Genomic DNA, 21396 nt, shown 5'->3' with positions numbered 1-21396 from the left:
ATCTTATAGCGCATGTAGCATCCTCCACCTTCACCTGTCGTTAAGCTAGCCTGTGCTCAGTTACAATAGGAAGTAATCTCTTCAAAATAAAAGCACCAAACCGGAAGCTAACTTTAACTGATTGTAAATAAAGGTAATAAGCGCCAAATGAAAATACTATAATTATCTTTAGCAAATAAAGAAATGTATTTGGGGTTATGTCGTAGTTTCTCTGATGTCTGTGATGTGCAGGTGAAGAAGAAGAAGACTTTGTTAATAAGTTTTTTTTTACTAAAAGAAAGAACAGTATCGATACTGACAGAAGTTGCCTGGAAGGATGTTGCCCAATGATCCTCTGAGAATAAAGACCAGCGGTCAGTTTTTATACCTTTTGGTAAAGGATGGAGTTACAACCTATGGTGTTTGTTAGAAAACTTGGTAAAAACAGGATACAGGATACAGGATACAGGATACAGGATGCCCCTCTTCGACCAGACCCCTCAATTCTATAGGGCCCCTCCATCACTTTGCACAGTCCCCAGGCACAAAAGCCTCTTCAACATAAACATTCCCAAAACCAAAACAGAAAAACATATATCTCATGTCAGAGACTACCTGTTTACGTAGGGAAAGAGGAAACGTATGTTTTCCCCCAAATTGCTGGTCAGCTAATAGAACAGACAAAACAGATTCCATTCTACTAACTTATCAAATAATTCATTTATACATTACTCCCTGGCTTTCCATCCAGCATGAGACACTGATTTTATTTATTTTTAGTGCCTTTATTGTGTATTTCGGATTTTATTTGTTTTTAGTGCCTTTTATTTTGTGATTCTATTTGATTTTAGTGCCTTTATTATGTATCTCTGATTTTATTTATTTTTAGTGCCTTTATTGTGTATTTTGGATTTTATTTTTTTTTCAGTGCCTTTTATTTTGTGGTTCCATTTGGTTTTAGTGCCTTTATTATGTATCTCTGATTTTATTTGTTTTCAGTGCTTTTATTGTGTATTTTTGTATTTTATTTGTTTTTAGTGCTTTTATTGTGTATTTTTGTATTTTATTTGCTTTTAGTGCTTCTATTGTGTATTCCTGATTTTATTTGCCTTGTTCTGTGTACATGTATGTACAGCACTTTGGTTGTTAAAAGTGCTATACAAAAAATAAAGCTGGATTGGATTCCAGGTCAGCACTCTATATTTAGACAGGCAGCGCTGGGGCAGCTTCCTGCTACGTCACTTTCCGTGGACGGAAGCAGCAGGAAGGCCCTTACCGGTCAGTGTTGTTGTGTGGACCACCTTTCCTCGTCCTTCAGCAGGAAAATGAACTACAAATTCAGCGGTTTCACCCAGAAGCTGACGGGCTCTGCTACTCCTGCCGCCCACAGTCCTCAGGTGAGACCGGGAGTCGGTTAGTCGGTGAGGGAGCGGGCCGGTAACCAGCGGGATGACCTTGATGTCAGTGTGGTGGATTTACCGAGTCCGTTTTCCTCGTCAGGGCTCTAAACTAAATTAAAGACACTAAAAGCAGAGTTTCTGCATGGCATTAAAAAGCATTAATAGTCATTAAATTGATTTTGTGAAAATTAAGGCCTTAAATGGCATTAAAAATCATTAAATTTGATTCTCAGTGGCATTAAAAATCCTTCCTGCTGTTTTCAAAAAATATTTGATAATAATGATGTAATAATATGTAATTATAGACTGTGATTTGTCAGATATGTGCATCTGCATAAACATGCCGAAGCATGGCGATAATTGTTCCAGCTGGTTGGGTACAGTTGGCAAAAACTGCGTGTTTTTGACCCTCATGTCGTCCTGCGGTCAAAATTGACCCGTTGTAGAGCTTGAAAATGTGGGAAAAAATATTAGAAGTTTTACTGATATGTATGTAATCACTTTAGATATTTTTAGGAATTTTTGGGGAAGATTTTTACTCATTTTTAAAAAAAATATTTACAAGAATTTTCTTGCCAAATTTGGGGAATTTCTTTAAAACAATACTTTTAAGGGAAACTTTTAGGGTATTACTGGAATTTTCTTCCTGAAGGTTTTGCAAATTTTCAGAAATTTTTTTTTTTTTTTTTTGCTAAATTTTTGGATTTTTTTAGACAAAGAAACAATATTTTTTGGTGCCCATAATTGAGGACGACAGGAAGGTTAAAGTGGCCGGCAGGCTGGACCAGGAGGAGGAGAGCTGGGAAATGGAAAAACACAAATCAAGTAGTTACAAAAACGTGCAGTAATTCCTAAATATGGTATTTTTTTCTTCATAGTTTTACTCTGTTAATATATAATGGTTGCTAACGTACTTTGCTCGGTGGCTACCCGGCAGTTAAAGCGATATTTTCATCTGAAATTCACTTGACTGAGTTATTTCATACTCCAAAACAATCATTTGTAGTTTTTATGAATTTGTATACAGTTGTAAAAAAAAGTCGTGGCCTTTCTTTTAATTTTTCTGTACAGTGCTGTTCACGTTTTTCATTTCTGCTTTATCGCAGAACCTTTACTTAGCCTTTATCCCAAAAGGTTATTTCTAAGATGTGGTTCTGGCCCTGGTTTACAGCTAATTTTGAAATTCAGTCGCCTCTGTGAGCATCTGCCAGCTGTGACCTTTATGATGGCGCCTCTGTCCGTCTTTTCTACTGAGCTGTCTTTGTTCTGCTGTGATCGTGGGTTAATCTACCTCATAGCTCTCTTGTGTCTGAACTTGGAAATCACCCAATCATTGAACCTTCATTAAAATGCAGAGTACACTGAGGTATGGAGAAGTCATTTACAATGTAGCCGAGTGAGAATAAGAAACTTTGATAACAATAAAATATTTAAAGTTTTACAAACATCTGAATCAACTAAAACAAGAATGACTGAAAGTACAAGAACATGAATTTAAATAAAGCCTGAATCTCTCTGAGAATTGTAAAGGAGCCCAGCTTTAGAAGTTATTTTAGGTCGCAGGTGCAAAGTGAGCACAACTGGGTTTTCCAAGCTCGGTAAAGGGCAAGAGCCACCATAAAAAGACAGTTATTCAACATTTAGTTTGTCCAAAGTAAAATAAGCCTGTAACAGTGCACTGTGTCCACTGAAGTACAGGGAGTTCATAAAGTCTTTTTACAGTTTTAAGAATTTATTACAAAGGCAGTTGATAAGATATCTTAACCAGATTTGTTTTTTGTAATCAGTGGCTGTCAAAGTTTTTTCTACCTCATCATAACTGTTTAACCCCTCTGTGATCAGGAAAGCCACCCTGATCACAGAGGACCCCTCTCACCCCCTTCATCACTCCTTCCAGTACTGCAGTATCAAAGTCTTGCACGTCTGTCGAAACATCAAAACTGTGGCTCGAAGTAGAGAAAACTCAAAAATGTTCTCTGTACAGTGTTGCAAAGTTACAATGCCAGAAGAAACAAGTGTCCGTTATACACCAAGTGCCCACAGGCGTTACCAATACTTAAAAAAAATGTGACTGTACATATTCTAGATGTTTAACTGCTTATCTTTGTCTGTACATTGGCTTCCATACTTGTCTCCTGTCTGCTTTGTGTAAACACAGTCTACATTTCAACACAGTTCAGCCAAAAAGTTCTTGAATTTTTGACATGACTACTGCTGTTGCAGTAAAATTACTTGTTCATTTTTGTTGATTTCCTTAATGACACGGTATAATGACATTGATGAAATAGCACAAATTTAAGCTTAGATTTGGTTCTGTTTTCTGATGGAACAATGTGTTACACATGAATAGTTCGAGGAATGTTAAAAATCCAGTGTTTGTTTCTGTTTTGTAGTTTCTGACTCATAAGTTGTGCAATTTTGGTAAATTTTTAAAAGCATTTCATCAAACCCACCAGCTGGCTTTGAGGTTCAGTGGATTCAGCTACCCTGCAGGAGACAAATTAGTCAGACAATGATGCTTCATTCATAATAGAAACCAGATTTTCCTTCATACGAAATGTCTGGGAATAAATTCCACATATTCAATAGAGCTACAACAATAATCAATTAGTTGTCAATTATTTAATTGCCATGTATTTTGATCGCTAGTTAACTAAGTTTTTTTTAAACAAAAAAAGGCAAAATTCTTATTCTAAAGTATAAATAATTAGTTTTTGGTTTCCTAACTTGTCTATGGTAGTAAACTGGATATCTTTGACATTTGAGGAAGTTGTCTTGGGCTTTAGGAAACACTGATTGACCCTTTTAACCATTTTCTGACATTTTATAGGCCAGACAAGTAATTGATTGGTCAAGAAAGTAATAGATTTAAATCAACAATAAAAATATGCATTACTTGCATAATATACAAGACTGCAAAAAGACAGATTGTGCGTTTCATTTTGCCGTCTATTATGTACCAGCAAGAGTGAAGAAACCAGGTTAATCATGGCGTGTGCAGCATAAGAAGCCTCAGATACGACACTCCGTCTGCATTAGCTGATAGTCAAACAGCAGCAGATGGAACAGATGTCATGATTAACAAACATTTCGGCTTTTTACAGCTTTACAGAATTGGTAAACATACAGTACATTTTCCTTTTTGTTTCAGCCACCAGTCAATGATCCATATCACATACACACAAACACACAGTGTTCTGCTGCAGAATTTTATCATGATATCCTGACGGGCGTTTCTGCATTTCTGTCCAGCTGATTTATATCTGTGAGTCTAGACGAAAATAACACATACACATCTCATATATAATGCAACACATTTCTGTATGAAACACGTCCTCCGAGATGACATTACAGCCAAACAGTTCCATCACAAACTAAGCATTCGAGCCTTCATGAAGGCTTACTGCAGGGCATTTTTACATTTGTTCTAACGATGCTTTTCCTAGTTAGTATATTAAATATGTGGCTGTACGTTTTAATGTGAATTATTCTGTGGAATATTTCTCTGAATTAAAAGAGTAATTCTTCTGTTTACGAGGTGTCAAAAAATGAGAAAAACTGCAGTTTTCTGCAGCCCAATGTTTGATAGTTATGCCTCTTGTTTTGTCAGACCAACAGTTGAAAACCCAACATAATAACTTTAATTTATGAGAAGCATTAAGTCTAAATACCAAAATACCTTTTACAATATTTAACAAATATAAAAAAATGGATTTTAGGAACTCATCAGAACTTTTACACATTTTTTTTGTGAGTCTGCTTGATAATTCACTGACTAATCTTTGCAGCTTTAATGAAACCCTTCTTCAGCGTAAAATATTATTACAGGCTCAGACTACCAGATGACCTAAGAAACCACAGAGCCCAGTGCTGATAGAGGAAATACTAGAAAAAAATAATAACAATTAAAGAGAGAAAACCGCTCTGCATCTTTTTCAAGCAAACCTTTTGGTTTCTTAAGATATTAAGCGTTAACGTAGGGCAGCAGATAGCGTCTAATGGCTGAAATATGGCCCTGCAGTAAAGATTCTGGACCACTGACAAAAGCTGAAGTTGTCTTTGTCATTGTTCACATCAAGTGTTTTATGTGATTTTTAGAAACAACGTAAACACAAGGCTAGTATTCTCTCTTTGTGTGAAGAGAGGAAGGCTATCTGGATGGTGCATGATCCTGAAATGAAGCTTAATAAACTTACTAGATTAATAAGACATACATAATATAATTTATCTTATTTGAGATAAACAGATTTGTGTCAACCGCAGTAGTTTTATTCAGCTGTAAATAGAACAGGCCCCTATTAAAAGCTAATAGAATTACTCCTTTAGAATTTTCCCTTAGGGATCAACTAAGTATTCTATTCTATTCTATTCTATTCTATTCTATTCTATTCTATTCTATTCTATTCTATTCTATTCTATTCTATTCTATTCTATCCTATCCTATCCTATCCTATCCTATCCTATCCTATTCTATTCTCAAATCCCGTCGAATATATTTCGAGACCTTTCACAGTTTTCTTGACTCTGTTGAAGCAGATCCACACCTTTAATTGCCAGGGGTCTACCCTAACAAGTCACCGAGTTAGTCTTGTTAACACGTGCTGCTGAGCGTCACCACTTTTTCCCACATATGAGTCGTGTTAGAAAATAGGGATCTATCCAGCACAAGTGACGGAAAGATAACCTAATAATTCATAGACTGTTGGACTTCAGAAAAATCCAGATGTTTTACCAACTTGTAACTAGATTCTAAATGAAATCGGCTGTTCCTTAAATTGAAACCACAAATTGCTAATGAGGAAAATCTTCATTCTTCATTGTCGCAGAAACATCTAGGTCCTGTACATTTATTCTCAGCAGACACTTGTGACCTTCTTAACTCATCCATTATCACATCTTTGTGAAGAACTACAGGATATCAACAATTGTCTACTTTATTTTCACAATACTTGAAAATATTCTTGCTTTATTTGCAGAATTAAGGTGCTTTAGTTTCCCATGAATGCTTGCTCAGTCTCTTATAGAAAGAATCAGCATATTAAAACTCTTAAAGGCATAATCTAATGCAAGCAGGTGCAACAGGAGCCCTGTGTATTATAAAACAGATTTGAACTTGCTGATTTAAACGTTATTATCTGAGGTATTGTTGGTTTTTGGTATGTTGAAATCAGTAACTTATGTTTATTAATACTGTAAATAAATACACCACTTGGTGTTACTGTTGCAAATGTCTTTTCAGTGCAAACTAGAGCTGAAAGATTTAGCAGTTTCAAATCAAAACTGGTGATTTTAAACAATGCAATTAGCAAATCGCACAGACTACAATTTAGGATATACACTAATGTTCAAAAGTTTGGGGTCACTGAGAAATGTCTTTTTTTTATTAAAGAAAAGCATTTTTTTTTCAATGAAGATAACATTAAATGAATGATAAATCCAGTGTAGACATTGTTAATGTGGTAAATGACTATTGTAGCTGGAAACAGCTGATTTTTAATGGAATATCTCCATAGAGGGTACAGAGGAACATTTCTAGCAACCATCACTCATTCACAATTGGATATTTTCTCCACATCGTTCTGTATTAACATGAGGTGATGGTGATGATGGAGCTGCGGTGCTGCTTTATTTATCTGCAGGAAAATTATTATAATATTAGATATGGACGTGGTACATACAGTGATGGGAAAAAGGTTTTCGGATACCCTTAAAATTTTACACAATCTCAAATATAATTATGAAAGATTTGTGGGAAGATTTTTTTTGTGTTTCAAAACGTATGGCTGCATTAGACAGACACAAATACAAATTATATATTTTTTAATTGTTTACAAGAAAAACTAACAAAATAAAATTTCACCAAAATGACCCAATCATCAAAATGTCTCATTTTTATGGAACCAATCAATTTTAAGTTTTTAATGTTTTTTTTTAAGGATTTGTTTAGTATTATGGCTGTGATTGTACTAAAAGAAATTGCACTTGAAGAACTAAGAGTGATTCTTAATGCAGTTTCCATGCAAATGTATGGGGTGTCTGAAAGCTTTTTTCCATCACTGTATCAGTATTATATCATGCTGAAACACTGATAGCAGGTTGTGTTCTTCTCTCAGCCCTTTTCTCCTGCTTTATCTTTTTTAGATTCATTTCAGATACTCCTGTGTTAATATGTTGATTCCACTATTGTTAATTGGTGTTATTCTTTAAAACATATTGGACATGCAGACTTGGCTTTCCACCTTTCATGTAGAACACAGGCGACCAATGAAAAAAAAAGACGGTCCATGTCCAAACATCACTGCTGACCTCACAGAGTGTAATAAAACTGTTGATGCAATTTCTTTTTACAGCAGTAATTTCATGGCAACCGCAGCCTTTTCCACTAACTGAGCAATTTTCACGTCGGAAGCTGCTCACGTGACCTTAACTCCATCTGCCCTTTCGGAGCCGCCTTTACTGCCTCCCAGATGACAGATCGATAGAAAGGCTGCTGTCTGTACACAGAAATGCAGACAGGATGACAGGCAGCAACAGCGACGCATTTTCAGGCAATTTAGAGTCTGCTTAACCTGCATACCTGAATTTTTTTTCCTTTTTGTTGCATTATTCTTAGCCTTCCTACCACCTTCTGTGATTACAAATCATACAGTATAACCTACAGAAAACACACAGAGGAATCATGTCCACAGTGTATTTCTGGTCCAAGATGAGCTCCTACTGTGAACACATTTAGTAAAGGCCTCTCTTTAATGGCAGGTAAAAATAATCTGCTTTCAGTGCCTCTGCTTTTTCATATGTCAGATTTAATTTCCCCGCTCCCACACTCGCTGCCTCCACATGCTCTAACAAGGTAATGGGTCTCCCAGTAACTTTCAAAAGCAAGGTGGGTGAGAAGCTTCCTCCAAGTGTGAGGATACCAGCGAGGACTTCATTAACACCAGTGTGCTTCTGGATTATTTTCATAATTTTTTAGCTTACAGTGCTTGGAAAAATGGAACACCATTGTGAAATGTAGGGATAATTTCCTTACGCTTGCACCTACATAGCAAACATCCAAATCTAGTGGATCAAAAGATTTACGGTTCTGGTTGGGAAATAACAGTGCAGAAAGTGAAAAGAGCTTTAAATAAAGGCCAGTCTCATTCTTAGACTTCCTTTTCTTGGGCTAGTTTGTTTAAAATGTGCATAAAAAGTGCGGCTGCTTCCCATAAGGAGCCCAAGAAAATGTTAAGTTATCGTGTAAAGATGTAATTTTGAACAGCTTTTCACAAAAATAAGCCTCGGAATTTGTAATGCTGAGCTGCTACTTGAGGTGCTCTTTAATGATCTTTAATAAACGGGCACTTATTCAATCTCACGAGTGAAGCCGTAACTTGCAAGGTGAGAGCAATGAAGCGTTCATGTAATCCCATGTATTTATACAGCAGCGTTGAGCTCAGCAGAGCGCCTACATAACTGACTTCTCTTTTACGTTATTTACAGAAGATCAATGTGAAGAAACCCTTTTTTGTTTCCTGTTATTGTGGAAAAAAATCTCAGTAGATCCATATAAATCCAGCTTTTGTCCAATCCATTAACATTTGGAGACAATCCAGTTACATTAGCTATAACTTTTATTTAGTTTGAACCATGTTAGACGCTGTTTAAATTCAGTTTTTGTCCTCTTACACCAGCATACTGTTAAAAATGCTTTTTACCATAAATCCCTCATAACAAATGCAAAGACTCACCTAACAACCTCTTCCACATGCTGTGGACTTTCTCCCTGCGACAGTAATTTTACTGAGACACTGCAAAAGGTCTCGACTTTCACAACTTCTCTACCAAGGCGTCTTATTATTCTCAAGTGGAAGCATACTTCACCCCTAATATTTGAAGGTTACATCAAAAAAGCACTGAACTGCATCAGAGCGGAGAAACTACCACTAAATACTATTTTCACACATAACATTCTTGACTCCGGTGCCTCATGATGCTGAGGTTGGCTGATTGCCTCGCATCCCCTTCCCTCCTGATGTTTTCCTTTGAATCTATTTATTTCTCTGTTATTCTACTTTTTTTTCTCCTTTCTGTTCTTTTTGTTTTTGTCAAAGTCAAGGTCTTCTACCCACAGGGCTGAAATGGGTGGGCGGGGAAGTAGAGCGGGTTATGTAAGTGTTAAATGTTAAAAATGAAGTTTGTGGGAAAAAAATCCTTGTCATGTTCACTGTGGACTGCATCTGTAGGATTGCCAAAGCAGCAGAACATGAAGAAATCAGAGGAAGGCGAGGAGAACACTTATAGGCACTCCAGTAACTCTGTAGAGGAACTTTTGGTGCGTGTACATCACTGACACAGATTTGTTGGTTGTTTTTGTTCAGGGGCTGAAGCCAGGTTTGCCAGCAGAGTCCCCAACCATGATCTTTGCTACACCCACAAAGGTGGTGTCAGAGGGCGCAGCCACAGTGGAGTACATGGGAACAAACAAGGTTCCTGACCTGCAGAAGCTTTTCCAGGTAATGAAGAACTGAAAAAGATACATGTATTAACTAGAACTAGACCGATTATCGGCCTGGTGTTTTTCCAGTTTTCAGTATTGGTATTTTTATTAACCGATTATCAGTGAATTAAATGTGCTACTTGGGCTCTGATGTAGCTGACTGGCTCTGTCTGTATACTCTGTTGTCTGAAGCAGTGTCCCACCCACAGCACTGTCAGAATATATGTCATGGGTAGCAGCCAATCAACTCTGAAAGCTACTGTTTACAGACAGGGACAGACGAGCACATTTGCAGAGCGAGTTTTGAAGATGAGGTAGCAGATACTGCTGAAATCATGACAAACGCTGCATTCTTTCACAAGCATGGCCACTGAAAACGCCCAAATATTCACTCACTGGAGAAACTGCATTTGCTAAGCTAAGGCTATCACTAAGAAGTTTGCCATTAGGCCCGTGGCTAATGCTAGCTGGAGGACTTGTAACATCTTCCTCAAGAAAGATTTATTTTGGCAGTCTGTTCTAACTGATAGACATGTTCCTCTAACAGAAACACAACCTGCAAAAGCTAAACCAGAGGCATGAAGCCATCACCACATTGGCTAAGGCTATGCTAATGGCTAGCATGCTAAGTTAGAAGGCAGGCACAGAAAACAGTAACTGGGTTTTACAGGGTTAATGCAGAAGCCTAGTTATGAATGAAAATTTCCCTGCTATCACATGCTGTTAATATATAACATTTAATGTATATTTGTTCTGAATATTGGTTATCAGTCTTTCTTGATTACTGTTAATTGGTATTGGTAAAAGAAAAAAAAAACTCATATGGGTTGATCCTTAGCTTCAACGACAGTTTTTCGTTGTTCTCAATTTCCTTTGTGAGTCATATTCTGTTAATCTAAAAAAAGTATTCAGAATGAGTGCTCATGACCTGCTAGCTATTTCAGTCAAAACAGTGTAGACTTATTAGCATTAGGTGATGACTGATTGTTATTTCACTCTCTGTTCTAAATGGACTGCTGCCACCTCCACACCCTGAGCCCCAGCGGTATTCACCACTCAGGAGGAAGTAACAGAAATAATGAGGAAAGAACAAGAGAGGCTGAAGTTGGGCAGAACAATCACTCAAATAAATGGAAATTGTGGTATCGACTTTTGCGATTTCCTAATTGCAAAAACTTCTGTTCAGACTGAAGGTGTTCCAGCGAGACACTTGAACAAAAATAATCAGGGCAAATTGCACATTGGAGAAAAATACTTTTTTATTTAATTAAGCTGTCATCTTAGTTGTCAGGGGCAGTTTTTCATTCTAAAAATGTTTGTTAAAGCCAACACTGAATTTCTGCTACAACTCTGGAGAAAAAGTTTTTAAAAACAGGCACACTAGTTGAGAACTTTGGTGTTGCTTATGAAAGGAAAAAGATAGTGTGTCTGATATCATCTTGTTGGTGTTTGTTCCTACAGCAGCCTGAATAATTTAAACTCCAGGACCATCATTGCAGCTGACCAGTTGTATTTCTGTGTGCTCAGAGCTTTGCAACTTGGGTAAAAACACAGCAAAAATACTGGAGGGCAACTTGGAGAAGTTTTCTTTCAGGGTTTTCTGGCAGAAAGGTTTGAAGAAGTCAAGTGAGGTAGTGTAAACGCCCAAAAGGTCCGTGTATGGAGGAGGTTGGGGTGAATAAATGTGTCAAACACAAGGTTTTCACCTTGGAGAGTGGGAAAATTCACTGATTTATCTTCTTTTTTCCAGTCCCAGTGTGGTTAGGTTTAGGCACCAAAACTAGTGTTAGGTTGAGGAAAAGATCATGGTTTGGGTTAAAATAGATCCATTTACGGTGTTACAATGCGTTGGAAAGCTTTTCTGGCAGGCAGAAAGCCCTGAAAGCAAATTTCTCCCATGTGCGTATATTGGCAGCCATATCCATCTCTATTTTTGCTCTTTTTTTTCTTCTAAGCTGCAAAGCTACAACTTCACAACAACTGGATTTGTCAGTTGCGATAATGGTTCCTACACCAACATTAATTGTAAGGCAGCAACAGTATCAACAATGACAGCAGCAACTCAAATCTCGCCTTGAGAACACTTTCTGTTCTGTATGTTTTCCCACAACTTTCTCAACTTACTTTTCTTAATTGTTTTCCTTTTTTTCCTTACTCCTGTCCTCCCCTGCCTGCCGGTTCCCTCCTGTTTCCTCTTCTCTCAGACGTCAGACGGTGTCCCCATTCATTTGAAGCGTGGAGTTCCCGACAGGCTACTGTACCGCACCACCATGGCTCTCACTGTAGGAGGCGTCGCCTACTGTCTGGTGGCTCTTTACATCGCAGCCCAGCCCAACAAAAAGTGACCAACACAAACACAAACCCGGGAACACAGTGTCGCTGCTCTAATCAACCCAGCATTCACAGTCTCCATCTGCCCTCGCTACGCCACCTCTTGGGACTTTTTTTAGATGAGAATTCACCGCTGTCAGGACATGAAACCAATGATAACAATTCTAATGTCTGTCCTCTTTGAAAAAGAGATGTCTAAGTTAATAAATTTTAAGGGGAAGAAAGGTAAAAGATGCTTCAAGTCTTTTTTCCTCTATACTGTCTGTCATGTTACTGAAACAGCCGATTTGCCAATCAACCAACAGATGGATGGGCATCATGTATGAAACCAATTATAGAGTAGAGAGCGCCGTCATCGCTCTCGGAGAAGAGGCGGACATGTAAAGATATACTTTTTTTTTTTGCTCGCAGCTTTCAACAAGCGTGTGTGTCTCGATGGAGACAACCCATCTGGAAAATGGCAGCTGCTCACATGACTTAAATACCGTCTCATACAGTATTTATATGTGTGGGCCCTGGTGAGATGTCAGATGCTCTTCACCATCTCATCTGAAGATTAGCTCAGTCAGAACCTTTTCCTTTTCAGTCTGACAATGTCTTCCAGTGAGCAGGGGACGTACTACTGGGATCTTTAACCTAAAGAAATGCTAAATATGTGTGTAAAATTCAGTGTTTAATCGTGTAAATTTAGTGGAGAAGTAACTGAAAATGTAAGTACCTCAAAATTGTACTTAACATGGAGGGCAGGAGGTTTGTTAATATTCACATGAAGCATCAAAATGAGGGAAAATGTAATCTCGTTAACTGTGACTTGGTGCCCGACGGGTTGTTTTAAGTATTTCTGAAATGTTAATCTCCCTGGATTTTCACAACAGCAGTCTGCAGAGTTTTCTGAGAATGGTGCGAAAAACAAATAATGCCGTGTGGATGACTGGTTGGAGCTGACAGAAAGGATGCGTTAGCTTAGACTGACACTCTTTTTACAACTATGGCGAGCGGAGAAGCATCTCGGAACACGCAGCATGCCGAACAGCAGAGGACCATGCTGGGCTAAGCTCCTGTCAGCCAAGAACAGAAATGTGAGGCTGCATCAGGCATCGGACAGCTGAAGGAGGATGAAAAATGTCGCCTGGTCTTGATGAATCTTGATCTGCTGAGGCTGCAGATGGCAGGGCCACAATTTGGCCCCAACAGCTTGAATCCGTGGACCCAAACCTGCTTTGTGTCAACAGTCCAGGCTGGTGGCGGTGGTGGTGTCATGGTGTGGGGGATATTTTCCTGGCACACTTTGAGCACTTTCACAATCAAGAATGGTTTGAATGCCACAGTTTTGTTTTGTTTTTTTCATCCCTTACCGTCCTGTCATCACTTCTTCCAGCATGATGTCACAAGCAAAAGTCTCACAAAGCGTGAAAATCAGTTCAGTGGACAATTTTCCTCTCTAGTTAGCAGATTTAAATCCAATAGAACACCTTTGGGAGAGTTGGCTGCATGTTGTGAATCAATGCACTGCAAAAACTCAAAATCTTATCAAGTCTATTTGTCTTATTTTTAGTCAAAATGTCTCATCCCACTTGATTTAAGATAAATTCACTTAACAAGTGACATTTCAGCAGATGGAGGGACTTGTTTTAAGATGATGCATCTTAAATATCTTGTTAAGTCAAACAATTTTGAAATTATCTTGTTTTGAGTTGAACTTTACAAGAAAACTCAAAATAAGTTTAACCCTCGTGTCGTCCTGCATGCAAAAATTAGAGTATTGTTACACATATTACTGCATTTTTCCATTAAAAACTGTGCAGGAGTCAGGAAATACAAACTTTTCTCCTGATTAACCTGTTTACAGTGATTCGGTGTTGTATAAACTGCATCAAACTGTTTCAGAGTTTATGGATTTTTACCGTGATGGTTTGAGTTTTTCACCATTTTTTACAGTGTAATTCAAATATAGTCCAGGATTTTGATCATATTGAGGTCCTGAGATAAGCTTAGTTTCCCCATTATGTTTTTGCATTGAAATCACAGGCCATTTGTCCCTTTGAGGGTTTCTTTGCAACCATTTCTGCATGATGGCTTTCCTGCTAGCATCCAAAAGTAATTTAAAGAGATATTGATCCATTTTGTCACATACCAATCAGTCACAACATTAAAACCACCAACAGGTGAAGTGTATCACAATAATCATCTCGTTACAGTGCAGTGTTGTCCTGACATTCATGTGGATGTGACACCTCTCACCCACCTGAACATTGTTACAGACCAAAAATAAGCCCAAAAAATGTCAAATCATTGCTTTTACACCTTCGATTCTCTTTAGGTTTTAATTTTGGAGTAACATAATGTTCTCTGCTATATATTATATGAACATTCACCAATCTCCTCAGGCCTGGTTTTCCTTTTCTCATCCATTTCTCATTTATTTCTTATGTGCCTTCATTTCTTCTTCTCTTAATTTACTTTCTGACCTAGAGGTATCTGAGACAATCTTTTTCCAGATTACACGCAGTGGAAAGGTGTTTAAAAGACTCAAAGCCATTATCATCAGCTTAAGTGCAGTAAGCTGCGACACCTTGATGTTCTCAGAGCACCGTTTTTCTACTGATTGTGTTTTGATGAGGCAGGATCACGTGATGGCCGGCAGCTGAACACTGGCAACCGTTCCTCCTCTGATTTGTTGCTGCACTTGTTCGGTTTTATAGAAAACGCCATTGCGGTCAAGGCAACAGGAAGACAATCATTACAGATGAGAAGGAAATAAGAGATCCAAACACTTGAATGGCCTCGAACACCTGAGGTCAGACACTCGACCTCAATCTATTTCATAATGTATTGCCCTACACTGCTGAAGAGAAATGAAGACATCTAATTTATAGACATGGCAGAGCATCACCGCAGAAATGCCAGTGGCTTGCAACCAAAGATTGAATTTACTTCATGAAACGTGCTGTATGAGGCTTTCACAATATTCACAAGCCACAAAACTCAACTGTGATTTTCTCTTTGCTCTGCTGTCGGCTGATGTTGGGGCTTGTTACCATGGAAACACGGTCCAGTGACTTACTTTTATCATCCCCATTCTTTATTTTTGTGCAAATGAATCGCTTGGAGTAGACTACTCTAAATTTAAAACTAAGATTCACTTGCACATCTAGGCTTATAAACCATTTAAAGTGGAGAAATTAGGTACAGGAAGTAGAAAAAAAAGTCAAAGCCAGGATTCATGATCTGAGTATATATTATATATATTATCTATATATTTGTTCCTAGAAAAGCACAGGAGTCATTCTATCTCATATCATCAGATTTTTAGAACAGTTTGTGCTCCACACTGATTTGCCTGAAAATATACTAGCAGAAAATGTGGATATTTCTAAAAGGCATTTGTGAAATTTTACTTTAATATATAAAGTATTTTCAGAGATATTTATTCTTTCAAAAATGCCCGTTCACCCACTTTCAGCACCTGTTTCTGACATTGAAATTGGAGGCTATGATTGAATTAGAATATCTGAGGAAATGAAAAAAGATAAAAGCCTGAAATTTCCACAGTTGTCCATTTAGAAAACTACATTTTATTACTTGCATTAAGCTATCTACTAACACTACTTTTGTTTTTGTGGTACAACTTGTCATACCTGTTTAATCAGTTCAAAAAGAACAAAATAATGAATTTTTGTGAAATATTTCATATTAAATAGCAATCTATATGTTTCGTTCTGTATTATTGTGATGAACAACTACATATGATTCAGAAAATATGACTAGCTGTCTCCTGTATTTGACTTTTTTTTGTTTGTTAATGTGCTTCATGATGGCTTCTTTTGTTGATATTTCAACTCACCCATAATAATAGTCTATTTGATGTAGATCCTGAATCAAAAGCACAATGAGAAGTAACTGGAAATTTCAGACTTTTATCTTTAATAGTTCCTGGCGATCAAATTGTGAAAAAACATGCCGAAAGTGGGTCAAAAAAAAGAAAAAATTAAAGTACCTAGAAACCTGAAAATATCCGATTTATCAAACTAAGGTTCCACAGATGCCATTTTCAAAATCCGTTTTTATATGTATGAAAAACTGTGCCTCATTCGTCTTGCATCACATCAGCCCACTTCAGCTTTCCTCAGTAACAGTGGATCCTTTTGTTGCTGCTCTTCCAGCAGACAGCACAGATACGAGAGCTCTGCAATCACCTGTTTACGACGCAGTAACACAGCACTTCAGCTGTTAATGAAGCACAGCCCGGACGGAGTGTGAAGACGGGAAACTGGGGCAAAGGGAGAGACAAAACACAGGAAGCCGGTGGGATGTGAGGAGGGGGAGGACGAGTGTGAGAAGAAGGCTGTTAAATGGAGGATGGGTGTGACTTATCAGAAGGAAAATTGAAAATTGAATCCCTCCTTGAGAAAGCTGTTTACTATCTATTAAAAGCTTGTCTATCCTGCCAATCCACCTTCTCATTCTAATCACCTCTAGAAATACATCAAGGTAAAGCAAGCATGTGTAGAATTTCTCTTTGCTAGCTATAACTACACCATGAAGACAAAAGAACACTTCAAGCAACTCTGTGAAAAGGTTATGGAAAAGCGTTAGTGAGGGAAGGGAATTCAGAGAAAAATACCTGAATGTCCCTCAGAGAACAGTTGAGTCCATCATTAAGAAATGAAATAGAACATGTGAAAATCAGCCTCGACTAGGCCGTCCTCAAAAACTGAGTGACTGCACAAGAAAGAGACGAGTGAGTGAGGCCACCAAAACACACATGACTCCTCTGAAGAAGTGGGAGAGACTATACAAACATCAACTGTCGCCTAGTCTTCACGGGTCAAAGCTTTATGGAAGAGTAGCAAAGAGAAAGCCAAAGCTGAAAAAAGCTCCTAATAAACCTCGACTAGAGTTCACTGTAAAGCATGTGGGAGACTCTGAAGTCCACTGGATGATTGTTGTTTGTTCTGATGAGACCAAAATTGAGCTTTTTGGCAGTTAGACTAACGCTGTGTTTAGTGAACACCAAATACTGAACAACATCCAAACACCGTCCCCACTGTGAAGCACGGTGGTGGTAGTATCATCATTGTGCAGGCCCTGGAGGACCTGTAAAAAGTAAAAAAAAAGAATGCAACCAAATATAAGGAAATCCTGAAGAAAAAACCTAATGCAGTTTGCAAGAAAACTGCGACTTGAAAGAAGATTTGTTTTCCGACTCGAAGCAAACAGCCAAAGTTACACAGAAATGGTTTAAATAAAAGAAGGTGAATGATCTGGAGTTGCCAAGTCAGAGGCAAAACTTCAATCCAGTTGAGAATTTGTAGCTGGACTTAATAAAGGCTGTTCACTCACAATCCCTGTGCAAACTGTCAGCGCTTTGGTTAGTTATACAAAGAAGAATGATGAAAAAATGCAGTGTCCAGATGTTCAGGCTTGTTGAAACCTATTCACCTGGGCAACGGTATATCTACTGAATCTACTAAATACGGACTTGAATAGGGTGTATACTTAAACAGGTGCTTAATTTACATTTTACATTTATAATTTATTGGCATTACTTTGTAGAAACTGATTTTACTTTGACACCAACGACTCAGACAGAACTTGTTTCTCTTGCAGAAGTGAGTTAATCACATATTTCTCACTGCCTACCTGCTAATATTTACAGGCAAAATTACCCACTGATTTCTGAAATGTCTGCGTTTTCATCCACCGAGAAGATCTTTCTTTCTCCTACATGTTTACCAGCCTAGTGTGAAATTGTCCTTTGTGTAAAAATGGAGAAAGTGGAGAGTGTTTTTGCCAATCTGACAGATAACACATAAACATATAACCATGTCTGTGGGAACATTATGCTCCTAAAATCTGACAGTTAAATGTCAACACATTTTCTTGCATAAGAATAGTCTATCATACATTTCGTAATTTTGCAAACTTGTTAAATCTCGTCTGGAATGATGAATTAAATCCCCAGGAACCATATGGAATATTTTATCACCCACCTCCCCCATAATGTTAATGCCGTCCAAATGGGTTCTGGGTTGAGATTCGCTGTTATGTTGCGAATATCACAAGTCTACAGTTTGTATTCTGTCTACAACTTTAAATTGTACTCGACACACAAATAGGAAGAAAGCAGGTGCACCTCAAATGATGGGTATTGGATAAATGCTTCCTCAATTGTGCATTTATTTTCTCCATAAACACTTTAGCAAAAACATCAAGTGGAGGCACACATTGATTTTCTTCTGTGAGCCTTTTGTTCTGTCTCTTTGAATTGGATTGTTTTGGGTTTTTTTGTTTGTTTCTCCCTCATTGTTACGTTTCACCCCCTCCTGTCTCAGACAAACTAAATGAACCAAGGTTGTTTGCAGGTGAAACTAACAAAAACTGCACAAACAAACAGAAAACGGTTCTGTGGTCTAAAAGAGGATAGTGTAATTAAATACCACTATCTCCCACTAAATCTACCAAAGGTGGTAGAACAAACAAAAACTAAAACCCCTTAAAAGAAAAACATTCCCCAAAACAAAAGCAAGGAAGTGCTGGGTTCTGTGCACTGAAACGACACAAAGACACTCGGGTTTCCAGAAGAAGGCCGACTGATGGTGTCGAACCTTCCAGGTCTCCTACCCACAACCATCTGAGCAGTTGGGAGATCCCTCTTTAAATCCCCCGTCCAGCTGATTGGCAACAGCACCCAGCTGAGCTCAATCTCACAGCTGCTGCAGATTGAGCCTGATCTGAGAGCCAGGCTGGGAACTTTCCAAGTCCATAACACTCATTATCTCTAAGAAGTTTACCTTGCATTCTGCTTCCCTTCTCGTTTTTGTGTTTGGGTGGCGCTGGAATTGGAAGTTAACAAAGGTTTCTCAGAATAGCAAGACAGACAGTGTGAGTCTCTCTTTAGATCCACCAATTTTGGGCCAAATGCTCACAATAGTGCTCACAATAACAATGCTAACGTGCCAACACAGCAGATTGAATATCAGAGTCCAAGATGATGCACAGATAGCTGCCTCTGTGTTGCCCTCTCTGGTTTTATAATCATTTATCTTTATAATAGGCATCATTACACATGCTTACTTACAAAACTCGGGGCATTTTAAAACCTTAGTGTCTTATTTAATCTTGCTTTTAACAATCATGTGAGAACAAAAACTAATTCAGCCTCTCACGTCAAAACACAATTTAGAAAAACTCATTCATGCTTTTATTCCCAGCAGCGCTCACTCTTACAGAGGTCTTTTCACAGGACTTCCTCAGAAAAAAAGAAGCCATCAAACAGCTTCAGCTTGCACAAATTGCAGCTGCTTGAGTTCTAAGGAAAACCAAAAGAACCGAGCACATTGGTCCAATAGTTGATTTCAATGAGCTCAAGTCTCACTTCACTATAAATCACTAAATGGAGAACGACCAAAATACCTCTCAGGTGGATTTCAGCTCTCAGATCACTGGAGACAAATCAGCTGGTTGCTCAGCTTTAGAGCCAACAACCAGATGAGATTAGAATTTTAGATGTTGTCTTACAGTTTCTAGTCTAGACTTGAAACCAAACTTTTCTCGGATCTGTTAACTGATCTTTTGTACCTGAACTTTACCTCGTCATGCTGCTATAGTCCTCGATTACCTTTCCTCTTATTTTATCTCATTCTCATTCTCCATGCATTTCTATGCCACTACTAACCCCAAAAACCTGTTCAATGTTTGTAGTTTGCTGTTTTTCTGTGCTTATTTTTTCTGTCTCCACCCTCCCCTCACCCAGCAGGTCGAGGCAGACGGCTGCTTTCCCCGAGCCTGGTTCTGCCTGAGTTTTCTTCCTGTTAGAAGTGGGGTTTTAACCCACTTTTGTCAAGACTTTACTCAATTTACAATTGTTGGATTTGCTTTTATAATATTGTGAAGTCTTGACTTCACTATCTAAAGTTCCCTGAGAAATTTTATATGAAGATTTGGCAACATATTGAGGATTTCAGCAGATAGAATGATTTTTTTATTCTTTTGTTTGTGTGTGGTCTTTTTACCATTCATAAATCATAAAGTCATAAAGATCATGAAGTAAAATACTAGATTGCTCATTGTTTTTTTGTTGTTTTGTGTCTCATTTTTGGAATATTTTGGCTTGTTATTGTTTTTGTCCTTTTTTTGTCTGATTTTTGTCATTTGTCTCATGTTTTTGTCATTTTGTTTCTCGTTTTTGTCGTTTTGTTTCTCGCTTGTGTCATTTGTGTAATTTTTTGTCTCATTTTTGTCGTTTGTCCATTTTGTCGCTTTGTAACTTTTTGTCTTTTTTGTTTTGTTTCGTGTCATGTGTCTCATTTTTATCATTTTGTCTTGTTTTTGTCATTTTGCATCTCATATTTGAAATATTTTGTCATTTTTGTGTCTAACTTTTGTCGTTTTGATCATAAAGTAAAGGCGTGGTGGTTATTTATAAGTTATTTATAAGTCATTACACTCTGATTTTACTGGTCCGCCCCACTTGAGATCAAATTGGGCTGAATGTAGCCCCTGAACTAAAGTGAGTTTGACACCCTGGTCCAGAATAAAGAGGCTGGCTAAATGTTCCTCAAATTCACTTCTGAATAAAGACTAATATTCAAAGCTGCTGCTATCTCCTTTAATTTAAAACTACATCAACTATCCTGTCCTACTACTCTAACATCAAACAGACAAGGAGTGATTTTAGCATTCATTTGGTGACATGCTTCTGCTCTCCAGAAAAAGATTACTCCAATTTTCACACAGCGTTCCACCATTCATATTGGGGTCACTTTATTTCCTGAGACAAATGCCTCTTTCTCCAGTTAGATTCTTGACTCTCTCCACCAGCTCGCTCTGTGAATGTGCTGCTTGGCGCTGGGCTGGTGCTGTAGAGCAGGTTAATCAGCTCTCGCTCGCTGAGAACAGCTGCCTGATGCTGCTGGAGACTGAGCTGAGGCTGGAGTTCACATTAAATATGCAGACTGTAAAGCCAAGATGATCTAAACAAGGTCAAAAGGCTGCACATGGAGCTCTGTGCTGATTATCTGTCAGCAGAATATTCAACCTTTTCACATCTGTCATTAATTTAATGCTACCCTTAGAAGTATTGATTCAGGCAGGTTTAATTTTGGGCGACGCTATCCACCGCAGAGAGCAGAGGGTCCAATTTAATTTAGATTCTAGTAGTCTGGTATCGTCTCTAGCCTCAGAGGACCAAAACAGAAACCTAGC

At 38.1% G+C, this 21396-nt stretch overlaps 2 protein-coding genes across 4 annotated transcripts in view; one reads left to right on the top strand and one right to left on the bottom strand.

The window, feature by feature from the left end:
• Window positions 1–21396, bottom strand: part of pigf (phosphatidylinositol glycan anchor biosynthesis, class F) — a 39890-nt gene that overhangs the window by 10066 nt on the left and 8428 nt on the right. The window lies entirely within an intron of this gene.
• Window positions 1217–12420, top strand: LOC111577901 (cytochrome c oxidase subunit 7A-related protein, mitochondrial). The gene is made up of 3 exons (XM_023284413.3): window positions 1217–1376; window positions 9740–9874; window positions 12063–12420. The coding sequence occupies exons 1-3, from the start codon at window positions 1305–1307 to the stop codon at window positions 12201–12203; spliced, it is 348 nt and encodes a 115-aa protein (XP_023140181.1). The 5' UTR covers window positions 1217–1304; the 3' UTR covers window positions 12204–12420.

The sequence above is a fragment of the Amphiprion ocellaris genome, chromosome 18 (assembly GCF_022539595.1).
Source record: "Amphiprion ocellaris isolate individual 3 ecotype Okinawa chromosome 18, ASM2253959v1, whole genome shotgun sequence".
Taxonomy (NCBI): Eukaryota; Metazoa; Chordata; class Actinopteri; family Pomacentridae; genus Amphiprion; species Amphiprion ocellaris.
The sequence above is the reverse complement of the archived record's forward strand: the minus strand, read 5'-3'. Positions and strand labels throughout refer to the sequence as shown.